The sequence below is a fragment of the Sebastes umbrosus genome, chromosome 1, assembly GCF_015220745.1.
Source record: "Sebastes umbrosus isolate fSebUmb1 chromosome 1, fSebUmb1.pri, whole genome shotgun sequence".
Taxonomy (NCBI): domain Eukaryota; kingdom Metazoa; phylum Chordata; class Actinopteri; order Perciformes; family Sebastidae; genus Sebastes; species Sebastes umbrosus.
The window spans coordinates 9,745,558-9,767,644 of record NC_051269.1 but is presented as its reverse complement, the minus strand read 5'-3'; the positions used below and the strand labels follow the sequence as shown (position 1 = coordinate 9,767,644).

At 40.2% G+C, this 22,087-nt stretch overlaps 1 protein-coding gene across 6 annotated transcripts; it reads right to left on the bottom strand.

The window, feature by feature from the left end:
• Positions 1 to 1,178: 1,178 nt before the first annotated feature.
• pbrm1l (polybromo 1, like) lies at positions 1,179 to 18,789 on the bottom strand. 6 transcript variants are annotated; one of them, XM_037764179.1, is made up of 30 exons: positions 18,644 to 18,789; positions 18,135 to 18,312; positions 16,673 to 16,770; positions 16,339 to 16,486; positions 16,068 to 16,217; positions 15,832 to 15,948; positions 15,673 to 15,741; positions 15,480 to 15,578; positions 15,307 to 15,392; positions 14,781 to 14,872; positions 14,477 to 14,693; positions 13,844 to 13,985; positions 13,571 to 13,656; positions 13,129 to 13,408; positions 12,922 to 13,027; positions 11,732 to 12,371; positions 10,494 to 10,714; positions 10,197 to 10,388; positions 9,347 to 9,504; positions 8,998 to 9,240; positions 7,838 to 7,983; positions 7,572 to 7,729; positions 6,527 to 6,710; positions 6,212 to 6,410; positions 5,617 to 5,815; positions 5,383 to 5,538; positions 3,769 to 3,924; positions 3,336 to 3,400; positions 2,872 to 3,067; positions 1,451 to 1,614 (listed from the first exon to the last, which is right to left on the bottom strand). In XM_037764179.1, the coding sequence occupies exons 2-30, from the start codon at positions 18,276 to 18,278 to the stop codon at positions 1,451 to 1,453; spliced, it is 4,911 nt and encodes a 1,636-aa protein (XP_037620107.1). In that variant the 5' UTR covers positions 18,279 to 18,312; positions 18,644 to 18,789. The 6 variants fall into 6 exon arrangements, with proteins under 6 accessions (XP_037620133.1, XP_037620142.1, XP_037620116.1 ...); XM_037764195.1 differs by having other exon boundaries at positions 5,467 to 5,538; XM_037764205.1 differs by lacking the exon at positions 3,769 to 3,924 and having other exon boundaries at positions 1,179 to 1,614.
• Positions 18,790 to 22,087: the final 3,298 nt, after the last annotated feature.

Genomic DNA, 22,087 nt, shown 5'->3' with positions numbered 1-22,087 from the left:
TCTTTCGGCTCCCAAACGGCTCTTCATTTTACCACTTCTGCCTTTTGTAATTCATCCAAATTTAGCACTGTTTTGATTTTTGATTAGTATGTGTGCACATATATCACTTAAAGGGACTATTTATATCTTTCAGAAATGCTTGTTAACAGCGACACCTGTGGCCGTTAAGTCAACAAAAGTCGGCGTCGGGCTCGCGCGCTCTAAATAGACATGAACGAGCATCACTCAAAACAGTGAGGCGACACCCGGTTGGAGACAGTAACGTTTCTCTTCCTGCTTCAGCCCCGCTGATAACGTTTCTGGCTGCTGAGCCCCGTCACTTCACAAGACACGGGAAAACCTCTGTTGGTCTGGAGGAGCTGCAGCATTTATTTCTGCACAAACGTCCGCTGTACATTCACTAGATATTCTCAGAGCTAAACTAACTCTTCTGCAGTGTGGAGTGAGCGCGCGTTCATGTCTAGAGGTGGAGCGAGACAGCGAGAACGCGCGGGGTGTGTGTGAGTGAAGGCGAGCAGGCAGCGGAGGAGAGACTCCGGAAACACGCAAGCGCGCATCTGTCCCGACCCGGTAAATTTATACGCTTAAAAAGTTACAAACAGTCCCTTTAAATTATTCAATATAATTATGCTGAACCCTTATAATTTCCAGAGTACCATAATTTTACATGCTGCTTCATTTCCGACTGTCACTCATCTTGTCTGCTATTTGCGCACCGCACCGCACTCCTCTCTCTCTTTCTCTCCTCCTCTCCCTCCTGCTCTGTGCCTGTAGACCGTCAGCGCGCCGCGCACCCCCGCCTCTCCCTGCTTGATCGTTTGATCCTTGTCTGTCATCACCTGATTGGTCGCACGGACGTCACTAACACAACATTCAGTCACAGTCAATGCATGGAGTGCCCGTGGTGCGGAGAAGATTATCCTATCAGTCTGCCTTGAATTAATTAAAGAAAAAAGAAAAAAACTAAACAGCTCTCGGAGAGGAGCCGGCTCTTATCGTTCACTTAAAAGAGCCGGCTCAATGAACCGGCTCGTTCGCGACCGACACATCACTGGTGAAAAGGCATCATCACGCATTTCTTATTATCATAAGTATACCTTGGAAAGCACACAAGCAAAAAGTCACACTTGTTGAGGACTAATACAATTTGAAAAAAAACAACAACAAAAAAAACAGTATAAACAGGGTATTCTGAATTTTATTTTGGTATTACCAATAAGCCCAAAACAAAGCACTTGTTTTTGCAGCATAATTAATCCTGTGGTGTAAAAAAAGAAAAGAAAATGCACACACAAATAACTATCAAACTCATTATGTTAGCTAATAAATATAAAATTGATCATGGTTCACTATAAAATATTGCTTCTATGGTCTATGATCCTTCCCTAAACCCCATTGGTTGAGGATAGGAGCAGTGGGTGAGCTGGTTATAGTGGTTAGTCCCTACAGGTCACAGGTTGTATCCCTGAGAGATGTTCAGAGAGTCTCTCAGCATCAGGTCACGCAGGCGCCACAGTGCATCCACCATGGTGGTGTGGGCTCCTTTGCTCTTCAGCCAGTGAGCTGGCAGCCGGCTCTCCTGCTCTTTGGTCAGGTGAGCTTCACGCCTTTGAGCTGTGATGGAAACACAGGGGTTTTGATTTATTGAACAGGCGAAATATGTTTACTTATGTAACTTATTATATGACTGATTCTTTTTTCAAGCACACAAAACAAGAAGGACTTTAGCTAATTATGCTTAATAAGAACCTGAACACTTTCCAGATAAATACTTCTATTTTATTGCACAGCTTTGTTGAATACTCAATACCGATTAGTCAATTGCGGCATTCTACGGTCTGTTATTTCTCTATAGCAGATCACTGCTATGGACAGGGCTCTGATCTCGGACTCCGGAGGACCATTTTTGTGTCAAATTATTATTATTTCTTAAAGCTGCAGTGGGTAGAATTGGAGCAAATATGATAAAACAGGTAATGTGCCGCTGTGTCCTCCGGTGCTCCTAATGGCATCTGCAAGATTTCAGAGGAAAACAACCAATCAGAGCCGAGATTGAGCCTGCCGTCTCTGAGCAGCTGTCAATCACTTGCGAACTCCGATCAAACGGTCAAACTAGGCAGCGCTGATCAAATATGAATCAATATTCTGTTACTGTAATGCCTATTTCTCTCCTCAAATGTCAGTAACAGAATATGAATTCATATTTGATCAGCGCTGCCTAGTTTGAGCGTTTGATCGGAGTTCACAAATGATTGACAGCTGCCTCCGTTGAATGAACACCCAATAGGAACGCTCTCTCTGAAATGACCTGTGATTGGTCAAAGTCTCCCGTCACGGGCTGGATTTTTTTAAAGCCTGAAAACAGAGCCATGAGGAGTAGAGGAGCAGAAGTCTAGTTTTCTCTCAGAACTCCTGAATTACAATATGCTGAAAGGTTATTATTATTAAAAACATTCTGCCTACTGCAGGTTTAAGTAAGTAGATGTGTAATAAGCAGCATAATGTACAGCGAGCAGCAACACCGGCTCGCTGTACATTATCCCTTACTTAACAAACCTGCTTCTATCATGTACTGTTCTTGATTTATATGTAAACGGTAATCACATTTCCAGTAACAGCAAACATTTCTACTTCAAAATACTTGTCTTGACTTAAAAAAAACAAGCTCTAAGATGATGAATTTAGCATCTTAATAACTAAGACGTTAGAAGGTAGCAAGTTAATTTATGAGGAAACATTTAAAAGGCAAATAATAATCAGATCATGTGGGAAAAATCTGTTGTATAATATGAAGTTTCAGTCCTGTCAATATTGTGTCCACAAGAATGCTTCTACACGCCCCAAATGAAAAGACGACTTAAGGAACACCACCTCTGAGCGTTTGGTCCCACTTGCTGACTGAGTTGGACTCTGAATTCAAGCCCTCGATGTACTTGAGGTAGGCCTCTGAGTGGAGCACCCTCTGGGTCTTTGGTGGTGGGGCCACAAACATGGGAGTGGTGGGCTGCAGGTGAGAGGGCAGGCCCTGTCCCGGATATGGTGGAGGAGCAGGGCTGAACATCCCAGGCTAAAATCAAACAATGACAACACACTTTTTAGCACAATATGTGGAATATTGAATCCTAAAAATACATACATATTATTTTTTATATAAATATATATCATAAATATGTGTGTTATATATAATAACAATACATGACGCTTTTGTTTTTCTAATTTCTACATCTCGACTTCATCTTCTAACATCCAGCAGTGAAATCGCACTCGCTGCAAGACTGAATGTAATATAAAGTTGAAAAGTATGTGAACTCTGTATTTTCTGGACTGGCGCTCACCTGTTGCATAAAGTTTCCCGCTCCAGGACTTCCTGCCATGCCGTTCATACCAGCGCCCATCATACCTGTTAAACAACAATATTTAGTTTCTGTATATTTAGTAACCGTCATAAAGTCATGCTGGTTTGCTTTATGTTAAGATCTACAACAATGTTTTACAATCCCTTGTGAAAATGTTCGTTTCTGAATATCAGTTGAATGTTCGGTTTGTTTTCACATGCACTATACAGTATGTGTAAATGTGTGTGTGGATCCTGTATATTTTAGGTGTGGTATGTGAGTACACTTTGAGAGAGGCTGTTTGAGACCAGAGAGCTTTGACTGCTCGGTGAGTGGATCAGGCATTGCAGCCCGTGGACCAGGTAAACCCCTCCAGCAGGAGAGACACGACTGGATGTGACTGAGCAGGTGTGGCTAGGACAGTGGCCCTTACCCTGATGAGGCATGCCAGGGTACCCGGGCATACCTGGCTGGAGATGGTGGAGAGACAGGAAGGGCCCCCCTGCAGGGTGAGGTAGCATTGGGGCCACACTCAACAAGCCCTCATGGGGGCCCTGCATATAAGGTGGGCCGTAAGCTCCCATCATGCCTTGGGGAAGAGGGCAAGGAGAGGACAACAACATATCCATGCATAAGTGACATGCAGCTGACTCTATAATAACATGCACTACTACTACACACAGTGGCCCCTTTCACACATGCACCTGAAGCCACAAAGGCTCTGGCAGTTTCCTCTGTTTGTTCAGGACTAGATAGAATTTGACAAATGTGTAACTACAACTCTAGTGGTAAAAGAAGCAGCAATATACCTGTGTAAAGCTGACTTTATTATGGTTTTACATAGCCACCAAGCTAATTGTATATTTGGTTAAACTTTGATACGATTTTTGATATGATTTAATTCAATCCTCTGGGTAGACTCTGAAAATTCATAAAGGCCATCTTCTGTGGTGTACTTTTTTGTACCTCTTGCAAATAAACTAACTTTCTTATCAGGGACGGTCATTTCATGTCATAGGAGACTTGACACTGACATTTGCAGTATTAGGGTGCTTTCACAAGGCAACATTTGGTCCGCTTTAATCAAACTCTGGTGCGATTCGTTTGGGCGGTTGTGAACGCAGTAATCATACTCTGGTGTGGACAAAAACAATCGGACTGAGACCGCTTGTGAGAGGTGGTCTCGGACCGTTTCCAAGCGAACCAAAACCCAGGCTTCCTGTAAGGACATTTGTTGAGATGGACACAGGTAAACGACAGGTTAACATGAGTGGGAGAGGACGGACATGGACTTCTGCAGAAGTCCAATGTTTGCTTGACATCAGGGCCGAAGAGAACATATAGAATATGCTACATAAAGTCCACAAAAATAGTGATAGTTTATAAAATCAGAAACTGGAGAAGGGATTTGTGCACAGTCGATCAGTGCAGAGCATCAAAGTCCACAATTCCCTGCGTAGAAGTGGGAGCTCTCGAGGCGATTACGATAAATTTGCTCCTTCGTACACTTCCCTCAGCAACTTATTTTACTTATTTGGTCTGTTTTGATGTGAGCACTGTAAAACTGAACCAGACTAAATAGAAAAGAAACCAAAAGTATTAATTTAACTCTGATTCGGACAAACCCAATGTACTATGGCTTGTGAAAGCGTCCTTAGAGACCAATGTGTGGATAATAGCAAGGAGGTAGCCTCACCCGAATAAACGGGCCGGATGATGTTAAAGGTTCAGTGTGTGAAAGGGGCAGACAATACAAACAAGTCTGAGAATGTTAGCAGGCAAAACAAGCATGAAAGTTAAATGAAATTTTGAAAAAGTTATTTACGGTTAAAAATCTATCATGCAGTCAATGTCATGCACTTTCAGCTGGTGATAATAAAAAAAATATAAAACAATGTGAAACAGCAGCAAAAGAAGAAAACTGTTGCTTTAAGAATGTAAGTTCCAAACGGTTAGAAAATTAAGAGGATTAGGGTTTTTAACAATCCAGCCTCATTTCCCTGCTGCCTTGTTGTCAAACACTCGTGCTGCCTCTGAGAGGGGTTACCTGACACAGGTGTCATGGTCTGGTTTATCATTCCCATAGTGCTAGGCGAAGGCACCACCCCCATCAGTGCCCCTATGGGGGTACCTGCTCTAGGGGACGCTTGCTTCTGGGGCGGCCGGTCACGCTCTTGTTGATCCACTATTTTGGCTGCACGTTCTGAAACAAAAAATAATTCCTGTCTTGACTTCGGTTCACATCAGAGAACTTTCATACCCACAAATTTCTTCTTCTCACCTTCATACTCTGCTTTCTTGGTAGTCTCGAGGTTCCTCCACTCGGTGCCCACGAGTCGACTCAGCTCTCCGAAGGAGAAGTCCGGGTGTCGCGCTTTGATGACTGCTCGCATTTCACTGCTGAACAAGATATAGCCACTCATGTTGATCTTCCTCTTGGCCCCTTCCTTCTTAGATAAGCCCTTCATTTTAGGAGTGGACTTGATGAAAAACAAAGATGCAAGTTAAAAAACAAGGCAAAAGTTAGTATTGCTCACATACCCCCCCCGCTCACTGCTTGACCCCTGCTAAAGTAGGGCCAAAGGTTTTGCCCTTTTGGAAATATTTCAAAAGTTTGGGCACCCTGGACTTCTAACCCCCAAAAGGGACAACTAGACAACAGTGTCAATCAGCATACCAAATTTGAAGTTCCTAAGTTAAATAGTTTCCGAGTTCTGCTCCGGAAAAGAAAGTGTGACACGCGAAAGGAAGGAAGGACTGACGGGCGGAGCGCTATATAACCCGACTACATTGTCGTCGGGGTATAAAAACAAATAGGTTGTCTTAATTTTAATATTAGTAGCAAATGTTTGAAGACTTTGGACGTGCATGAGTACCTGAGGAGTGTATGGCGTGACCTCATTATCACTAGCAAGAGGGGTTTGCATCTGAGGCATAGAAAGCGTCCGTGGAGCGTCGTCGTCGTCGTCCATATCTTCCATGTCATCATCCTCAACATCTGCCAGTTTAACCTCAAGCTCGCTGATCTTCTTGTCCAAAAGGGGTGATGCTTCCTTCTGTGGCACCATTAATTTCCTACGAAAGATCAGACCAGCATAAGAGAAAAAAAAGAAGAAAAAAAAAAGAAAATCAGACTGGGCAAGAAACTGCTTTTTAATCAGAAACAGCGCTGAGCTGCTCGACTGACCAACCTGAAATAGTAGACCTCGTCCTCCACCACTTTGGAAGAGTATGAGAAGCGTTTCAGACCCTTGAACTTTTTCATCAGCTTCTCTGCATCGATGTAGCGGCTCTCGCACAGCATGACATCCTCTTCTGCAATCTCGGTAGGTCTGCAGGACAGGTAGTCCTTAAAGGAGGACACCAGACATTTGCCTGGAGAGCAGACAGGAAAGATCAATAACATCGTTGATGAATAACTGAATTCACACTAGCAGTGTGAGGGCACAGAGCCTCATATGTTAAAAAAGTAGCTGTAATGTCAATTTAAAAAATAAGGCTAATGAAATATATTGGCTTTCTGGTGGAGAGTTAGTGTTACTGTACAAACGCTGGTTTTACACCAGTTAGTTTAGCACAAAGCTAAGCTAACCAGCAACTGGCTGTAGTAGCCTTATATTTGACGGACAGATTAGGGTTCAACGATTGTTTTTTTCCACTTGCCCGGTTAGATAAGTGGGTCAGAAATAAAATAAAGTAAAATTTGTACTTTACCGATACAAATTGTTTTATTTATTAGCAGTTATCAAATAAGAACAAAGACTTAAGTTAATTGCCAAGTTTAATCTTTATTTAAGTAAATAAATCTGGTGTTTTGCCCCACATCCTCCAACTAAACCCCTGTTTTCAGGATAATTCAAATGCTCACTTGCGCTTCAGCTCATAAACTTTGTCTTTACCCACTGCCATTTTCTCGTGATTGCCCGATCGGCGCTGCGCAACTCTCAACAGAGACGAGAAAGAAAGCGAGACGGCTCACTACTTCCATCATCAACTGTGTTTAATTATTTTTTTACCACTTGCTCATTCGGGCAAGTTGCTAGATTTACTAGCCGACGTGGCATTTTACTTGCCCCGGGCAAGCGGGCAATCCTTATTGTGGAGCCCTGCAGATATGCGAGTGATATCAACGTGTTTATCTAACTCGCTGCCAAATATATTTTTCCCCCACAACGTTAAACTATTCCTTTAAAAGGCATCAACAGTGATGTGTGAACACAAGTTATCAAACAGTACCTGTGACACAGGTCATGAGCAAGGTCTCCTCCAGATGGCTCAGAAACACTTCTCTCTTGTAGAACATCTTTGTGGGTTCGTGCTCCGTCTCCTCAGGATGAATGAAGATGGGCCCAAAGAAGAAAGTCGTTCCATTCTGCACCCACAGCTTCTCCATCCTGCAGCCCAGTCAAGGGAGCCATGTTACCAATACTTAATAACTAAACAATAACTGCATAGACCATGTTTCAACAACACCAGGGAGGCCAAATATACTGTCACCCTACCTGGCAACCCGGGGCTTTGACAGACCATGTGACTGGATGTTGACAAAGTCTCCCACTTTATACCACATGTTGTTGTAGCGTAACTGCTCATAGTGCTGACAGCCGGGCTCGGCTCCACTCATCTCCGTAAGGACATCCTCTCTCTCCTAAACGAATAAACACAGACACACAGAGGACTCAGGGGTTTGTTTATATTGTGACAAACAAACTTTAATACTTGGAACTAACTGCTCCTCTGTCACCGTGCTCCTTGTCAGGACATGCCTGCTACCACTCTCTGAGTTAATGAATCCCCTGTAGTCGGCCAGCTGACAGCGTTCCTGCTCGGCAACAATATACTGTGGATTATATTTTATTTTTAATTTAGACCTGGACTGCAGCCTTATCCTTTACACCGAAGTTGACTAGAGGGCCAGTGTCCTGATTCTGGAGGCCTTTTGGGATTAGGCTCAATACTTAAGTCTGGTATGACACCATTAGCTATACCCAGAATTTGTCTTTTATGTGTCCTTTTATTTGCTGACCCAGTTTCCAGAAAAGTAAAATTAAAAAAGCCTCACACAGGATCATAAGTAACTATTAGAACTACACTGGTACGTGTCCACAGGCTCCATCCTTTCCACGCTTCCCATTCGGTGTCTATGTAAGCAGCTGTGCAATGCATTCTGGTAGCGTAGCTTTGCGTTTTGAGAGACGCGACTCAGCGCCTCTGGAAACTCCCAAAAAACTATTAAATTAATCGTTGTTGATCTAAAATGAAGACAGATTCATCAAATGTATAACTTATTTCTCGCCTAAAATGTTTTCAAAAACACATTTGAAGGTGAACTATTTTCGTAATATACAAGAAAAAAGTTTCTTAACGAGCCGCCATGTTGGTTAGGGTTTGAAAGCTGGGAGCAGCAGCCCACGAGGGAGAGCGTTCAATCAGGTGCCTAGTGGCAGTCCACCAAGCATCCAATGCTGGGAAGGGAGGCGATCCCTCGTGTCTAAAAACACCCATGTGGACACATACCGTCAGGCCCTTATTTAGAGCAAATTCCTCTCGTCAGGGACGTAACTAATCAATCTTATCTTCAGGTCGGAAATAAAAATCCAAAACTATACAACAAATGATGTATTGCCATGGCATAACCTTAGAAAATACAGTGTGACCTCACCTTCTCAACAAATCCACCACTGCCTGCATATGACACTGTCAGTTTGTCCTGGTCAGGCTTGGCAAACATGGAAGCAACGCGGACGACGGGCAACGGCATCTCCCGAGAAGTCAGTTTCACTGAACTCGCAGGCATGGCCCAGATCTTGATCTTCTTGAACGACTTGCTCCTGGCAGTGTAGCGGGATTCGCAGATGTACACATCCTCGGCTCCATAGCCCTCGGGTTGCATTTTGAAATAATCCTACAGATACAAGAAAAGGAAAAACACGATTAGGTGAACAGATCCTTGTGTCAAAGCAATAAAATATATATTCTGTGTGTGATTCAGTTTCTGTAGAGGGTCTTACCTTCACAAACAGGACCACACATTTGCCCGCAACTTTACTGAAAGACACTTTGTTGTAGTAGTCGCTCTTGAAGACCTCCTTTTCCAGAAACTTGCGTGTTGCCAGGTGGAAGGTTTCACTTGGTCTGTAGAACCAGCATCCATAGAGCCACTTCGCACCTTCACACACACACACAGGCCATGAACAAATAATCAATACAAGAAAGCTGAAATTTGCAAAAAATCTCAGTATTTATTGAGTAAAATAAAAAAACATCTAAAGTTAGTTTAAGCTTCTTTCTTATAATAATTAATTTTGCCTATTGATTTTGACTGGATTTTTGGGTGTGTCATACAACGGTACAACATTGCCATTTATGTATGAATTGTGGCCATTTGATAATGATTTCTTTCTTAAAAGGTCCAGTGTGTAGGATCTGGCGGTATCTAGCGGTGAGGTGAGGAGAGCTACGGTGGCCGACGCGAAAACGTGAATGGCCCTTTCTAGAGCCATTTAGAGCAGAGCCAGTGATTACAGTGTATGTGTATGTGAGTGGTGAAGCAAGAGAGTGAGAGGGCAGTGGCGACGGGAGCGAGTAACGTTAACGACTCCGGCCAAAGCAGGAACAGAGTTTGGTTTGTCTGTTCTGGGCTACTGTAGAAACATGGCGGTGCAACATGGCAGATGCTGCGGAGAGGACCCGCTCACTATGTAGATACAAACGGCTCATTCTAACGTAACAAAAACAATTCTCATTATTAGGTGATTATACACTAAAGAAAACATACTTATTAATATTATATTCCGTTTCTGCCAATAGATCCCCCTAATAGTTACAAACTGGCCCTTTAAGTTGCCAAGATTTTTTTACCTGCTTCATCCTCCCACAGGCGTTCAATGCAGACGATGTGTGGCTTCAGGTTCGGCTCTGACGGCTCCACGTAGACAAAGTCGCCCACATGGTAGGTGTTGTTTTCAAAGCTGCAGTCCTGAGTGTACACACGCTCCGACTCAGACTCTGACTGCCACGCCTCACCTGGCAGGTCCTCGGCTTTCTCACCCTCTTTAGGTGAGAAATACATAATGATTCCAAATGAATACCACATCAACACATTCCTCATACCTGTATGTGTATTATGCCAGAGAGTTAACACACACACACACACACCTTTGTTTTCGTCCTCCTCTTCCTCCGTCTTTAGCTTGTCCTCCTCGATCTCTTTGGGGATCTTCTCCCTCTTTTCCTGCTCCACGTCGTTGTGCAGGTGTTTGCACGTGTAGTTGAGTGCAGTTGACAGCAGAATCTCTCCGTTCTTGCATAGCTCATCCCTGATCTTAATGAAAAACTGTTGTAGCTCCACTGAATCTTCAAATATTTCTGAGTCAGTCCTGCAAATGCAAAAAAATACATGAATACGTAAACACTTTGAACACAGTTTAGCTGTTTAAAGGAGAACATCACACTGTTTTAGCTGAAGGACCAGTATAGAGTTGCAACGATTAACTGATTAATCAATTAGTTATTAAATTAATCGCAAATCGGTTGAGTAATGTTTTAAGGAAAAAAAAGTCAAAGTTCTCCGATTCAAGCTTCTTAAATGTGAATATTCTCTGGTTTCTTTACTCCTCTATGAGAGTAAACTGAAGATCTTTGAGTTGTGGACAAAACAAGACATTTGAGGACGTTATCTTGGGCTTTTGGAAACACTGATCAACATTTTCACCAATTTATAGACCAAACAACTAATCGATTTATCGAGAAAATAATCTACAAGTTAATCGTAAATGAAAATAATTGTTAGTTGCAGCCCTGGACCAGTATGTTGGACTGCAAGAATGAATGTATTAAATCCTGATCTGTTAACTTCAAATTAGATAATCGTGCATAACTAAAATGTTTATAAGATTTTACACTAAGTTCTTGTAAAAGATGTTAAATGCTGACTCTTAAATCTGCACCCAACCCACCATCCAAATTATGTTTGTAAACAGTAAAAGTCAAGAAAAAAAAAAAGTAAAAAAAAGTAAAAAAACAGTGAATAGTTAAAAAATCTGAAGGGCTCTTCAAGTTAGAGAATTGAAAAGAGCATATTTACTCATTTGATACTAATAATTTTCACTTTTCATTTGTGGCAAGAGCATGATAGTTTCTTGCAGAGAATGCTTCACGGATCGAAACAACTCTTTTTAAGAAGTTGTGCAATTGGATATTGTTAAAAAATATTTATTTATATTTAATACAATGTAAAAGGTTAATCGCATGAAAACCCTTTTCTATTTGCTGTTTCAATGCAAGATAAATGATCTGACTGTTTTAGTTTTTTTTTGTCTCTAGACTGAACAGAGCAAACACTTCACTTTTACTGATATAGCCTCAGACAGCCTTTTAAACATAAGTTGATATACCTGTGCAGCCTTCTTGCCTTCTCCAGCACTTCGAACATGTTTTCCTGGAAGACGTCCAGCCTCCTGTAGCGGCCACGGTCCACGTTCATCCTGATGATATCAAAGTTAAGCGGCGGTTTCTCGGGTGCGGCTGGATCCACAGCGGGGATCTCAGCCAGCGAGTCGCTGTAGCATCTGCCCTCTTCGTCCTGGTGGCCCAGCACGGACACAAACAGGTTCCTGATTAGCTCTCGCACCAGAGGTCCCACAGCAGAAGGCTCCGAATCCTCGCCTCCCTCCTGCTGCTTGCGTGTCTCCAGCAGCACCCGGTGCAACACGAGAGCATCCCGATAGATCAGAGACTCCGGCTCGTTGTAAATGCAGGCATTGTTGAACATGAGAGCAAAGTCCTCCATCATGGCGTCAACGTCTTGGTAACGGCCGCCCGCCATGTGGCTCCGCAGGCGCTCCATGTCGATTGGTCTCTTGATGGTAGCATAGTAGTCAGGCAGCTCAGCACGAGACGGCAAACGAAGGAAGATTGTGCTTAGACGCCGACCTCGACGGTCAGTGAAGTTTCGCACAGCATCGTAGAGCTCATTTAACCTCTGCTGGAGAGGGGTGAGGTATTTGGACTTCTTTGGAGAAACACCACTCTTTCCTAGATACAAAAATACACGTAAGATTAGACAGCATTGTAAAACCAAAATTAAAGCTTAGAAACAGTAGTACCAACAGCAACACGAGGGTACTCAATCGAGTACAGACCTCTGCAAAGACCTAATAGTCTGTCAGGTAGCCATTATGTTGGGTGGATGGTAAATCTGGATAGTTTGTTTACTGTGATAGATTAGCGAGTTAGTTGTTTCAAGCCGCTGCAAGTTAATATTTATACTATAATGAAATTAATGAAATCCTATGGTTGAACTTTTCACTTAGAAAAATCATAACGTTATAAATGTGACTCGTCAAACGTTGGTCTGGACAGCAAAAAACAGACAGTAACTCACATATAAAAACACTGTTTTATATGTAGTTAATAACTTCTCTCCCATATCTTTGGTGGTGTTTATATCCGTAAAGAGATGCATTTCCTTGTGTTGAACACTTGGAGACGTAATCTATATACTATACAGATTTACGGAAACAAAACAAAACCCTGTGGAAACGAGGCGTAAAACATGCAAAAACGCTGGTATGATCGAACTTACTTAGTTTCGGTTTGGGAGATCCCACGTCTTCTTCTTCAGGCAGAGGTCCCAACTCCTTACGCTTTTCCTTCAGTATCTTCTCCAGAATATCAGCATCATTGTACACCTAAGTTAACCCCCCCAAAAAATTGGTAGCATCAGAAAAATAAAGCTCATCATCTCAGCATTGTTTTGCATTAAATAATAGCAAAGATTTACACTGTCTACCTGAGATCCCTCTTCATTGTAATGCCGGGCGTTTCGGAACATCAACCTCATTTCATCCATCAGAGCTTCCTCTGTCGCGTAGCGTTCATTGCGGACGTTGTGCTCAATGGTCTTCAGGTCCATCGGTTCGAGGATGACTTTGTAGTAGCTGGGGTAGTCCTTCTTGGAGGGTTTGACCATAAACAGATCACAAAGACGGCGATTGGTGTTCGCCTCCCTAGCCTCAGTCACTGCGGCGTATAAGGCTTTCATTCGGTTCTTTTTGACATTTTTCTTGTGGCTTAAAAAGAATCAAAGTGGAATGAACTTGGGGGTCAACACAGACATAAAAACAAGACGTTTTGTTGTTAGCAAGCAAACTACAGATTCTTCATTTTTAAGATAATTAGCAATGGATCTACAATTCAAGAACAAATCTGAAAGGAGAGAAAAACCTGCATACCTTTTCTTCTTGATGCTCCCTGCATCGGATGACAGAACGCTGTTTTCATCCTCTTCGTCTCTCCTCAGAAGTTCCCTCTTTTTCGCCTGTAACAACAGACCGATCAACAGACAGGCGGATACCTCAGTGGACAATTACATTCACTGGGCTATTTCTGCAAGATGCTTTATTGTTTCAAATGACAGCTAATTTCTTTCATTCTTGGCCTAACCAGAGTAAAAACATCTTCCAGCATAACGTGACAAAAAACAAACAAACAGCAGATTCCCTTACCTGCAAGATCTGCTGAAGCCTAAAGGCCCGCTTGTAAATGCTTGAGCTAGGTATGTTGTAGCGCTTTGCATTCTCAAACATCAGAGTGAGATCAGCATCCATCTGCTCCACACTCTCATACTCGTTGTTCTTCATCTTTGCCCTTAAAAATAATGAAAAGGTTATCAAGGACTGCATCTACCTAACCTGACCCACCAGATGGTTTGTTACACAGAACCATCTGAGAAGCAGTCATTAGAAAATGTTTGGAAAAGAGCAGGCACTTTCAAAAAATACGTGGCATTGGATGAGCTGTCTGTCAATCAAACTCTTGCCGAAGCCAGTCGGGAGAAGAGCGAAAACATCTTGTCCATCGAGAAAAGCCTTCAGTGCCGTTCTTTGCTCTTCTTTCAATGAAGACATTTCCTCCTCACATAACTTGAAGCCTAACAAGATGGATATTCGTGTGATATGTGATCCCATGATTCTCGCATGATCTTGTGACATTGCGAGAATCCAGCTGTCGTGCAAAGTAAGCATCTACCACACCACTAGGTGCAATTAAAATTTAAACAAATAAAACCCATCACTAACTTTTTATCAATCTGTCATTCTGCCTCTGGACACGATAACTGCTGAGTGATTGCTCCTTACCGGATCTGCTGCAGAGCGATGGGTTGTTTGATCTGCTGATAGTAGTCGGGATACTCCCTGCGGGAGGGCAGGTGCTGGAAAGGTTCAGAGAAGACCTGGCCCTGGGTGTTCCTGGCACCCCTCACAGCTTCATACAGCTGGAAGATAGGGTTGCTCATCTCCATACTAGAACTCTGACTCTCGGCCTCTGACTCTCCCTCGTCGTAGCACACGGAGCCTGCAAACATTTAGGATGATGAACTGTTATTTTTTTCAACACAAACACAAGGTAAATTTCTCTGCCACCTAAAGCGCTGATGCTTACCAGAGAGCACAGGGTCGTCCTCACTCTCTGAGCCATAGTGGAGAGCTACGCTGACGCCAGACAGTCGATCCCCCTGGCCAGACCTGCGATTTCTGAATAGTATCAGTAAAGACACAAGACATCATGTAGTTTTTGAAAAATGTGTTTTCTGTCAGGGAATAATTTGCTGGTTTTTATTTGAGACAAAAATAATACACTAAAAACTATGCAATTGTCTAGAGCTGCAACGATTAATCGATTAGTTGTCAGCTATTCAATTAATCGCAAACTATTTTGATAATTAATAAACCGGTTTGAGTAATAATAATTAAAAAAAAGTCTAAGTTCTCTGATTCCAGCTTCTTAAATGTGAATATTTACTGGTTTCTTTACTCCTCTATGACAGTAAACTGAATATCTTTGAGTTGTGGAGAAAACAAGACATTTAAGGACGTCATCTCGGGCTTTGGGAAACACTGATTGACATTTTTTCACCATTTTCTGACATTAATCGAGAAAATAGTTAGTGGCAATTGTTGTTTAATACCTGATGCGAAGACTAGATTTAGTGGGTTCAGCGTGTTCAAGGTCAGTCTTCCGCTGGATGAAGACTTTCTTTATGGTGTTGGCATCCTATACAATACAAAAAAGAACAATTGTTAATATTTGGGATGTTACATCTTAAAAAAAAAAAAAAGGAAATCAAGAAGAAGAGTTTACCTTAAAAACCTGAGATCCTGGTTCATTGTACGTTTTGGCATTTTTGGCCATCAGGTCCACGTCCTTGGCCATCGCATTGACACTTTTATAGTATCCAATCTATGCAAATAACATAAATTAGTGCTGGCTGTTTTAAAACACCATGAAGTTCTGAAATGTCTGAATGATGCCTGACAAAGCAGTCAATCACTACCTGTATCCTTTGAGCGATGGTTCTCAGATCTATTGGCTCCTTTATAATGGCATAGTAGTCTGGGTAATGCTGGGAAAGACAGACAGGCCTATTAATATCAAGAATGTGTAACAATTTCAGAGGCACCTACTGAAGTCCAAAGACACTTCAAGGACTTACCACTTTGGATGGCAATTTCTGGAACAGTTCACTGACCAGACGCCCTGCGGGATCAGCGTGTGACACTATAGCCTCCAAGAGTTGCTCGAACAATTCCTTCAAATTGCCAGTCGGGGTCTAAAGACAAATACGCACAAATTAGCTCTTTTCGCTACAACAAACACAAATAATACAGATATTACAGTTCATAAATGACAGTCACACAAGCAGGCAATGCAATGAGGAAAAGAACTTACCTCATCTTCAGTTGACATTCCTGGATTATCCATCATATCATCACCATCTTCATCATCCTCATCTCCATCACCGGGTTGCACAAACTCATTCCTTGTTTGCAGATACACCTCCCACAGCTTGCATGCAGCTTGATACTCCTCTGTGTCACTCTGAGTTGTTGAACATGGAAAGGAATATAGAGTTTTGAAAATATGGCTTAACAGAATAATTGTCCTATTACACTATATTGCAGTGACAGATATACTGTAAGTGAACTTATTTCATCCCTACCTTGTAGAATGATTTGGCATTGTTGAACATGAGCTGGAAATCTGCAGTAAGCTGCTCCACATCACTATAATCTTCTGACTTCAGTTTATACTGAATCTTCGTCATATCAATTGGCTGGGCCACCACTTCATAATAATCAGGCTGATTCCTGGAAAAGAACAAGAGCAATCAGGCTTCATTGTAATCTCCTTATGTCAGAGACCCACCCACCAGTCAGACTGTCAAATCTCAATATCACATGTACAATGTATGATGGTTGGTATATCTTGGACAGGTCCACCCACTTTTTTTTTTGACAATTTTAAGCTTTACTCAGACTTTTATGTTACAATACCTTCTCTTTGGTATCCTAAGGAAAACTTCACAAAGTTGCCTCCCTTGGTCATCCCTGTGGTCCCTGACAGCATTGAACAGCTCATGACATACAGCAATCTGGAGGGAGCAAGCAATCAAAATCCCTTAACTGTTTAATAATGCACATACATTAAAATAAGATAAAATAAGAGAATCCTTTATTAGTCCCACGGCACGGAAATTTGCAGGATTACAGCAAAGGGGGACAGTGCAAACAGCAGGAGGCATAAGTAAAAAAAAATAATAATAATAAATAAGCAAATAAACATTAAAGACATAGTAAGTAAGTAAACATAATAAAAAAAACAGCATATAAAAATAGACTGAATGAGTGTTTGGGTTCAGAATTTTGGCACATATGAATAAGAAATGGAAAGAGAGATAACTGGTTGCTCTGTGTATTCAACCGTAAGACAAAACGTGTCGGGTGCTCTTGAAAAATGGGGGTAAAAAAATCAGGATAGACAGGAAGGCACTCCAAAATACTAAAACAAGTTGCAACGAGGATGGAAATATATTAAAAAGTATTTAATGTAGTGGCTAAATTGTTAAAAAGCCAACATGTTTCGACCACTGTAGGTCTTTGTCAGGGCTTAAAAACAAACAGACAAAGCAGATGTGGCCTCATCTATATGGTATCAACAACCAATGGGAGACAATCACATGAATTGATGCTGGACATAAATGACTTGTTTGTGTGTTTTTTGTAATACTATAGTGATCATGTGATCATGAGTATTTTGGAGTGCCTGGATTGCCTTCCTGTCTATCATGTAATATGAAATAGATAGATAGATAGATAGATAGATAGATAGATAGATAGATAGATAGTAACTTTATTGATCCGGAGGGAAATTCAAGTTTCCAGCATCACAGTTCCATGGTGCAAAACATGTTAGTAAAAATGCAGTAAAAAAGTTAGTAGTGCAAAGTACAAAAAAATATACCAGATATAAAAATACAAGGAGATGAAGAAAACTGTTAAAAGTGAATATAGTGCAGGGTAACAGCTGTGATACAGGACTATTAAAAAAAGGATGTAGTAGTATGTGTGTGTGTATGTAGGTATATATACTGTAAATATATATATTTAAAATGTTTTTTCTTTTTTTTCTCTTCTTCTTATTATTATTTCATGACTTATTTGTGGATACTCTCCCTGTGTGGTATTCTCTACAATTTGAATGTTATGTATCCATGATTGAGAATCAGTTAGGTCCTTTGTGGCCAGCTGTGTCTGTCTGTGTGGATGTTGTTGTCAGGTATGATTGATTGATGTGTTGTGTCACGGGTGAGTGTTGTTCAGAAAAACAAATTAACTTCCCTTGTATAGTGACTGTTCTAATGATTATTAACAATTAATAAAAAGACCTTTGAAAGAAAAAGAAAAACATTCAAAGCCTGATGCAAATCAACAATACAATACAATCAAGAGCATTTACCGTGTCTACAGGAGGAACATTAAAGATCCTTCTTCTTTTCCTGCCACTTCCAGGAGTAGAGCAGGAGGTCTCCTCCAGGTCTCCTCCTCCACTCACACTGCTGGAGGGAGAGGTGGCTCTCCTCCTCTTGGAGCTGGCTGACATCTCTGGTTGCTCTAACAACAGGCTAGCCCGCTAGCTACAAACACAACAACAACATGGTTAGACTCACTGGGGATTGTTTACCAGATTAACAAGAGATTCATTTAGCTTAAACTGAACATTTGAAGTTCATGTCTCTATTCACAACAAGGCTGAAACTACAAGCAGAGCAGCCTCAGCCTCAGTTAGTTAGCATGTTAGCTCCTCTGCTGTATGAAACAAAGCCAACAGACTGTTAGCTGTTAGCATGCTATTCTCTCTTGCTTTACTAACTACACAGCCGACCTACATATTCTTAAGTTACACAGAAAACACGTGCAAGCTGTGACAAATAAACAAATAAAGTGTGATTTAAAAGCACATCTCACCCAAAACTCAGCTGAGTGATCCGTGTTTCCCTGAGCAGGTCTGTGTAGCGGCTAGCTGGCTAGCTGCTGCTGTTCAAAACTTCAACCGGAAGTGGAGGTTGTATTGTGTTTGTGTGTGTAGTGACGGTGCTGCCCCCCTCAGGACAGGAGGCGGTACTGCACCCAGCAGTGTACCAGAACCACAGACAGGAGATACACAATAAAAATACATGTTTTACTTCATCTTCATTTAGACTAGGGGTCAGCAACCTGCAGCTCTGAAGCCACATGCGGCTCTTTAGCTCCTCTCCAGTGGCTCCCTGTGGATTTATAAAAATGGAAATTAATAACTGTTTTTTTGTTTACATTTTCATTTTTATTTATCATTGTTGTAGGTCTATGGTAAAACAGTACTCCAGAGTATTAGGGCCACATTGAGGGAAAAAAATCTGAGATTTCGAGAATAAAGTCATAGGTTTACGAGAATAAAGTCATAATATTATGAGAATAAAGTCATAGGTTTACGAGAATAGAGTTATAATATTATGAGAATAAAGTCATAGGTTTACGAGAATAGAGTCATAATATTATGAGAATAAAGTCATAGGTTTACGAGAATAGAGTCATAATATTACGAGAATAAAGTCATAATATTACGAGAATAAAGTCATAATATTACGAGAATAAAGTTATAATATTACGAGAATAAAGTCATAGGTTTACCAGAATAAAGTCATAATATTATGAGAATAAAGTTATAATATTACGAGAATAAAGTCATAATATTACGAGAATAAAGTCATAATATTACGAGAATAAAGTCATAGGTTTACCAGAATAAAGTCATAATATTATGAGAATAAAGTCATAATATTACGAGAATAAAGTTATAATATTATGAGAATGAAGTCATAATATTACAAGAATAAATTCATAATATTACGAGAATAAAGTCATAGGTTTACGAGAATAAAGTCATAATATTATGAGAATAAAGTCAGAAGTTTACAAGAAAAAAAATCGAAATATTACGAGAATAAAGTCATATTATTATAAAGTAGTAATTTTACGTTATTTAATTTTTTCTTGTAAAGTTATGACTTTATTCACGTTATATTATGACTTTTTTCTCGTAAAGTTATGACTTTATTCTTGTTATATTAAGACTTTTTTCTCGTAAAGTTATGACTTTATTCTGGAAATCTCAGGTTTTTTCCCTCAATGTGGCCCTAATACTCCGTAGTACATGTGCACTTGGGTCCTCACTGCATTAGACTTATATACTATATATACTTAGACTATAAACTGTGTTACCTTCATGATAATGCTCAAATGTTTTGCAGCTCCAGACAGATTTGTTTTTATTTATTTTTTGTCTAAAATGGCTCTTTTGATAGTAAAGGTTGCTGACCCCTGATTTAGACCTTTAGACCTACGAGAGTGCTCCTTTTTTTAAGTTTGCTGAGGCCGAATTTACAAGTGCCCTATTAAACCCTTTATCACTAACAACAACAATAATAACATTCATTTATATACTGTAGCACAAAAATAAGTTTACAAAGTGTTAAGAGAAAAAAAAAACTTTGTGCACAGTGTATACTGTGGAGCTAGAGGTGCTGGTAACTGCGAGATGGACGTATAAAAAGTGTTCGTGAGCACTGTATTTAATAAAAGACTCTTGGTCATATATTTTTATAGACTGAGTGTATGGTCACTAGGCCTGCCTTAAATATTTCTGGTTTATTTTTTTCAGACAGCAAGGCTACAAAGTGCTTTACAGACATAAAAACAGATTTAAAAAAATTAGAAATATGTATTTATATATTTAGTTGATACATGTATAGTTTACAGGAGAAAATAAAATGATAATAATAAAATGTTTGCTTAAAACTATAGGCTAATTAAAAGCTAATTTGTAAAAAAAAAAGTCTTTAATGTGCTAAATGTAGGCTATGCAGGTTTATGGTTGTTAGATGAGGAGCTGGGGGAGTTAAATGAAGAGTATTTGCTGAAAACAAATTTTAAACCTATCTGGGTGTGCAAATGGGGTCAGAGCTCAGATGTTGTGGTTCACTGTTTGGTGATGACATTTTTATTTCTGCAAAGGGGAGCAATTTATGGGTTTGACCACGGTCCAAAAATAATGATCAAACAGCTGTGTTACCAGTGCGTATACTTCGAGTTTCTGTATATGTTGGTTAGTGGCTGAAACATGTTTAGTTAATACAGAAGGCACATTTGAAGTGATGATAGTGTTTGTATACAGTCCATTAATCTAAAGTTTCATGTTAAAGTTGAGTTCTAGTGTCAAGTAAAAAACGTTTGCATTTTCATCTAACTTAATTGTGTACAATATATTTTTGTTTTTATATATTTTTTTGTTTAATTTTTTTTTTTTTTAAATAAAAATAAATAACATAATTGTCTGCAAATGCACCTATTAAAAGTGAGCACAATCCAAATCAATGTCTGAGTATTCACTGCCTGGTTGTAAGATTGGAGAATGAGATGAGGGGTTGGATAGTTTTGGGATGGGGTATAGTAGAAATGATCTGCTGTTGTGTTTACAGCATGATGTTAACATATGTTCAAGTTAACTTTTATGCATCTATAAAGAGAATAAAAAAGAAACACAAAGAACATACAAGATCAACAACTTGTGTATTTTCCTCATAGTATACTTTTTGGTATTTTTAGTCCTAATTGCTGTTGTATTTCTTCCTGCAACTTACAAATTTTAAACCTATCTGGGTGTGCGAATGGGGTCAGAGCTCAGATGTTGTGGCTCACTGTTTGGTGATGACATTTTTATTTCTGCAAAGGGGAGCAATTTATGGGTTTGACTATGGTCCAAAAATAATGATCAAACAGCTGTGTTACCAGTGCATATACTTAGAGTTTCTGTATATGTTGCTTAGTGGCTGAAACATGTTTAGTTACATTTGAAGTGTTGATAGTGTTTGTATACAGTCCATTAATCTAAAGTTTCATGTTAAAGTTGAGTTCCAGTGTCATGTAAAAAACGTTTCTATTTACAGATAACTTAATTGTCTACAATATATTTTTGTTTTTATATATTTTTTAGTTTATTTTTTCATTTATTTCTTAATAAAAATAAAAATAAAAATAATATAATTGTCTACAAATGCACCCATTAAAAGTGAGCACAATCCAAATCAAAGTGGGAGTATTCACTGCCTGGTTGTAAGATTGGAGAATGAGATGAGGGGTTGGATAGTTTGAGTCATACAAGATCAACAACTTGTGTATTTTCCTTATAGTATACTTTTTGGTATTTTTTAGTCTTAATTGCTGTTGTATTTTTTTCCTGTAATTTACAATTAGTCTGGCACCTGTGATGGGTCCTGTGACCTGTGACAGCCAACATCCAGGTTGATGCTGTGAGAGAGAGAGAGAGAGAGAGAGAGAGAGAGAGAGAGAGAGAGAGAGAGGGAGGCAGGGCGT

Bases quoted from the DNA above. Each gene is read 5' to 3' on its own strand.
- pbrm1l (XM_037764179.1), bottom strand. From the start codon at position 18,278: ATGTCAGCCAGCTCCAAGAGGAGGAGAGCCACCTCTCCCTCCAGCAGT. The intron at 16,487-16,672 runs GTATTGTAACAT...GTTCTTTTCCAG, and splicing joins CTTAGGATACCAAAGAGAAG to GAATCAGCCTGATTATTATG. The intron at 14,873-15,306 runs GTATTAAACAAC...GATACTATTCAG, and splicing joins AAATCTAGTCTTCGCATCAG to AAATCGCAGGTCTGGCCAGG.